The 5,692-nt window shown below is 39.1% G+C and overlaps 1 protein-coding gene across 2 annotated transcripts in view; it reads left to right on the forward strand.

The window, feature by feature from the left end:
- Positions 1-5,692, forward strand: part of IFT80 (intraflagellar transport 80) — a 156,601-nt gene that overhangs the window by 131,756 nt on the left and 19,153 nt on the right. Inside the window, exons 21-22 of one of the 2 annotated variants that reach the window (XM_029939966.1) lie at positions 180-283; positions 4,767-4,977. In XM_029939966.1, coding sequence (XP_029795826.1) covers positions 180-283; positions 4,767-4,944 — 282 coding nt within the window. In that variant the 3' untranslated portion in view covers positions 4,945-4,977. Of the gene's footprint in view, positions 1-179; positions 451-4,766; positions 4,978-5,692 lie in introns of those variants that run through there. The other variant, XM_029939967.1, reaches the window with a different exon arrangement.

A 5,692-nucleotide genomic window follows, 5' to 3' on the forward strand; every position in this document is an offset into this window, starting at 1 on the left:
CTTGGTCTTATTCTTAAAGGTACTTTTTATTTGAGCATTATTTCTTGTCTTCATGCTCTCTTTTTTTTCTCTAGTGATTTAGAAGCCATCATTCTATTTTTGTTTACTCTTGGTTACTTTGGATTAGGCAAAAATGTATTATACTATATCAGTATGTTTCTTCTTTTCTTCTTTTGCAGCTCCAAATAGATTGGGAGAAAATCAAAGCCAAAATTGAGATGGAAATTACTAAAGAACGAGAGCGATCATCAAGCAGCCAGTCCAGCAAGCATATAGGTCTAAAGTACTAAGTTCCTTGCTTACTATTAAGAAATTTTACCTTCTGAAACATTCTGATTAACCAAGGGTAACCATATTTTTATTGCTAAAAAAAAGGCAGAATCTTTAAGTATAAGCACTTGCTGTGTATTTACCACTAAAAATACAATCAGAAAGACTAAGCACAATTGATTCAATTTCATCTTTCATATATTTAACCCAATAATTAGCAAAATATTCTCACATATTTATGACATATCTATCAGTGTTGCTTATATTCCAGTTTTTTATCCATTCACTTATCCCTGAATCTTCAGCATGAGCAAATATTAATGCTCATAATAAAACATTGGACCCTTTAAAATGTATGTTATCATTAATTTTTATTTGACCACTAAATCATAAGATGTTCCAAAAGTTTATACAACAAATATACATGAGGGTAGATTTATGAAAATGTGTAATAGTACATACTTTGTGCATCAGTGTTCATAGCAGGATTATTAACAATAGCAAAAAGGCCAAAAAAGATGCCTATCAACAGATAAATGGATAACAAAATATGGTATATACATACAGTGGAATATTATTCAGCCTTTAAGAGGAAGGAAATTCTGATGCATACTACAAAATGGTTGAACCTTGAAAATATTATGCTGTGAAATAAGCCAGACTATTGAATGATCCCACTTATATAAGGTGCCTAAAATAGGGAAATTCATTGAGACAGAAGAGAGAATAGTGGTTGCCAGGCACTGGAGGGAAGTAGATATGGGGCATTCTTGTGTAATGAATACCGAATTCCTGTTTGGGATGAATGAGTTCTGGAAATGAACAGTGGTGATTATTGCACAGCATTTTGAATATACTTTATGTCATTGGATGGTACAGTTAAAAATGGTTAAAATGGTAATTTTATTATATATATCTCACCATACTTTTAGAAAGATATCTAGAATGGACAAGAAATATTTTCCTCATTCCTCTCAAGACTTGAGAATGTTTAGGCACTAGGTTCTAGAGTCCGAATTTGTGAAAAATCTCCTTAAATGATAAACCTGTTTGACTACTTTAATTCAGTATGTCCTAAAATTATAGCCTCAGAAGCTTTTGAACATTAACCCAAATACTCCTTTAGAAAGTCCTCCATAATGTTAATATTCTATATGCATTGGAAAATGATTACCTCTCTCATCCCCATTTTAATTAATATATCTAGATTTATTTTATGAAAGTGTTCCTGTCTTTTCAACATATTTCTTTTCTCTTCTGGAATGTTGAAATATTCTGTTCTTCATCCAGATGCTGGGTACAAGGATGAGTTTAGTTTGTGAAATACGATCAGCAGTTGTACTTATTTATTAATGTTTTCTATGTAATGTTATATTTCAATAAACAATTTAAAAAGAATGATTAAAATGGTAAGTTTTATATCATATTTATTTTCTTACAATTTTAATAGTTAAAGAATATTTTGAAATATGTTCACATTCCAACAATTCTGATACTAACAAGGTGTTCTACCATCCAATTCTGATACTACCCAGAGTTAGTGTCAGGTCCCACAAGTTAGAGGGCAGTATCCCCAACTAGACTGCTCGTATTTCAATTTCAGTCATGTGCGGGGACCCCAGGATACCCACAGTTCTGACTTGGCGGCAAATTTGGGGGTTTCCTTTAGGATGACTCACTGAAATGCTTTACTTTTAATTACTGTTTTATTATAAAAGATATAACTCAGGAGCAGCCAAACAGAAGAGCTGCATAAAGTCTAGAAGAAGAGGGAGGGCTGGGGCACTGGGGTGGGGCATAGAGCTCTCATGCCTTTTCTTTGTGGAATGGAGGACCCTCATCCTCCCAGAACATTCATGTGCTCACCAACCAGGAAGCTCTTGTAGGACTTGCTATTCTGAATTTTTTATTAGGGTTTTATTACATCAGTGCAGTTAATTAAGTCACTGGCCATGTGATTGAAATCTTCCTCTTCCTGGAGGTCAGGTGGTTGAAAGTTGTAGCACTCTAACTATGTGGTTTTCTGCTGACGAGTCCTCATCCTGAAGCTGTCTAGCTTCCATAACACACACACACACACACACACACACACACACACACACACACAGTCACCTAATTAGCATAAAAAAGGCACTCCTATCACTCAGGAAATTCCAAGGGTTTTGGAAGCTCTGTACCACCCACCCGCTACACACCCTACCTCAGACCAGATATATTCTGACCATCCCTTGGTCTTTGACCATGGGATCTAGAATGGCAAAGGTACATACCTAACTGAGCATAAAAATGCAGCAACATTTAGAGAAGTCAATGTGGGGTAAGGATAGGAAGCTATTAATTAAGTTCCCAGTATGGTTATCAGTATCAGTATAATCTTTCCAACAATGCAAGCATGTTATAGCATATCACATTATGATAGACAAACTGAAAACTAAGAGTCAAAAGATGCTGACACATTATTAGAGTCCTATGCAGTCTCTAATAGTCCAATAATCATCATATACAATGACCAGAACGTCTCTCAGAGTGAGGGCACTTAGGTTTGCAGGCTTCCTTCCAGGCAGTCTTGTCAAGTTCCGAAAGGAGGAGTGGTCTCAGCTTCACCCTTTCAGGCATCTGGTATAACTAAGAGACAATATCTCTTGCTCTGAGCTTTTTTTCCAAGTATTAATATTAGAAACACATTTTATTCACATTGCACAACACATTTTTTCATTCTTTTATTCTTAGCCACTATTTCTCCTCTCCATTTATCCCCCAAACCTTTTCACCTTTGGAAGGGACCTTAGGTTCAGCCACTTTGCTGGTCTAGATTGCAGAAAACAATACAAGTCTAGCAAAGGCCTCCCCTGCAGTCTACCCATTCATATAGGGCAAAGGACTAGTGGGCTATCTCTACCAATAGGCAATATAACTTGTTCATTAGCCCCAGTATTGCCAGATAGAGCCCAGCGCACCCATTAAGCCCTTTAGGAATTCTGATATAAATATTTTTAAACAATTTGTTGCTTAGGAATCCTTCCTCCTTCCAGCACTGTAGTTGCAGCCTTGGCCCAGGGACCACTATCCCAGGTAGGAAAAAGAAAGTTAAAGGTGATATGGAAAAGGAAAAAAAAATGTAGTTGTCAAAGTAGCATCCTCTCCCACCCCTTGACTCCAGATCCAGAATACTGCAAGCTCCTATACCCGCCTCGTGTTGAGTGTGAGCACACACTCATGAAGGCATGTGAGCCAGCCCTTCTTGCCTCTGTCTCCTTCCCCATTTAGACAACCAATGTTTCAATTGCCTGTTCTAATATTCTACCAAAGTATTACTTTGCGGAAGATACACTAGTCCCCTCCTTATCTGTGGTGTTGATTTCCACTGTTTTAGCTACCCATGGTCAACCATGGTCCAGAAGCAGGTATTCCTCCTTCTGATCTATTGCCAGGTCAATAGTAGCCTAACACTAGAGTCACAATGCCTATGTCATTCACCTCACTTTATCTCATCATGGAGGCATTTTATCATCTCACATTATCACACGAAGAAGTGTGAGTACAGCACAATAAGGTATTTGAGAGAGAGGGAGAGAGACCACATTCACATAACTTTTATTATAGTGTATTGTTATAATTCTGTTTTCTTAGTAGTTATTGTTAATCTCTTACTATGCTTAATTTATAAATTAAACTTTATCATAGGGATATAAGTATAGGAAAGAACATAGTATATTTAGGGTTTGGTACTCCCCACAGTTTCAGGTATGCACTGAGGGTCTCAGAACATATCCCTTACAGATAAAGGAGGACTACTATATCTCTGCCCATTGTTGGACATGATGGGCTATAAAGTGTGTTCCTTAGTCTGAAGAAATGTGACTCAGTGGTCCAAATCTGTGCAACATCTTCTGCTCCACTTCTTTTATAGTACTCTGAGCATTTGCATCTACCACTGGGTCAGCAAAGCACAACCAACCCAGCGTCAGTGTCTATTCCTGTCAGGACCCATCCCGTAGGGCTACAGGCATTAGTCTGATCAGTCTGACTTATCAGCTATGTACAAGGTGGGGTGCCCCCCACCCCCTCCCCAGGAATCTTCCCCATAACCATCTGTAGCTTCTAAATTCCTTGTTGCAGACAAAATGGTTCTTGTTGGTATTTTGTGTCTCAGAGGGTGCAAAGGGAGTATGTCTAGATTCAGCCCATCTCTGCATTGTTTCAGTCCACTCCCTTCATTAACCCAAATGGCTACCTCAAGTGAGCATGCCAGGGTATCTGCCTGTCGATTCTAATCATCTTTTGATGCTGGAAGAATGTTCTTCTGATGGGCATTGACATGACCTACTTTAATGCACTCTGCAGATTCCCATAGAGATTTCCACGGGGCCATTGCCCTTCTGCCTGGCCATATGGCCGGGCCATTGACCACTGCCTATGAGTAAGTCAGAACCCAAACATAAGGGTAAACAGCATGCAGTGCAGCTCACTGAGCCAATTTATTTTACCTTTTTTAGTCAGAGTGATGGCTTCCAAACGGGATGTTGTGTGTTCATGATGAAACTGCCACCATCGGCCACGCAGCTATTTGTTGGTCAGTTGAGAGCTGTTCAGCTTCCAAGTGATGATAGAATCCTGTTGCTCCTCGCCTGGTTCCAGAGTCACTCCTGGGGAAATGAGTCTACCTGCTCATGAATATGCTGTGAAACTCCATGCATTCCCCTGCTGGTGTGTTCCTGCCCAAAGCATTTCTATTTTGTTATAAAACCTTACTGAGCACTGTGTTCCTCATTAGCGTATTTCTCTGATATCACCCAAGACATCTTGGGTATTTCAGGTTTCAAGATTATTTTATGCTCTTCATTCAGAGGCTGTTTCAATTAATATCTGATAGCAAGCTAGTAATTGCTCCTCAAGATGGAAATTATCTAGTCCAAAATTCCAGTAGTCATGGCTTGGAGGTGCTTTATAGGCTTTTTTAAAAAAAATAGTTTATTGTCAAATTGGTTTCCATGCAACACCCAGTGCTCTTCCCCTTAAGTGCCCTCCTCCATCACCACCACCTCTTCTCCCCCCTCCCCCTTCCCCTTCAACTCTCAGTTCATTTTCAGCATTCAGTAGTCTCTCAAGGTTTGCGTCCCTCTCTCTCCCCAACTCTCTTTCCCTCTTCCCCTCCCCCTGGTCCTCCATTAGGTTTCTCCTGTTTTCCTGTTAGACCTATGAGTGCAAACATATGGTTTCTGTCCTTCTCTGCCTGACTTATTTCACTTAGCATGACACCCTCAAGGTCCATCCACTTTGCTACAAATGGCCATATTTCATTCTTTCTCATTGCCATGTAGTACTCCATTGTGTATATATACCACATCCTCTTGATCCACTCATCAAGTGATGGGTATTTAGGCTTTTTCCATGTTTTGGCTATTGTTTACATTGCTGCTAT

Source organism: Suricata suricatta, chromosome 5 (genome assembly GCF_006229205.1).
Source record: "Suricata suricatta isolate VVHF042 chromosome 5, meerkat_22Aug2017_6uvM2_HiC, whole genome shotgun sequence".
Lineage (NCBI taxonomy): Eukaryota > Metazoa > Chordata > Mammalia > Carnivora > Herpestidae > Suricata > Suricata suricatta.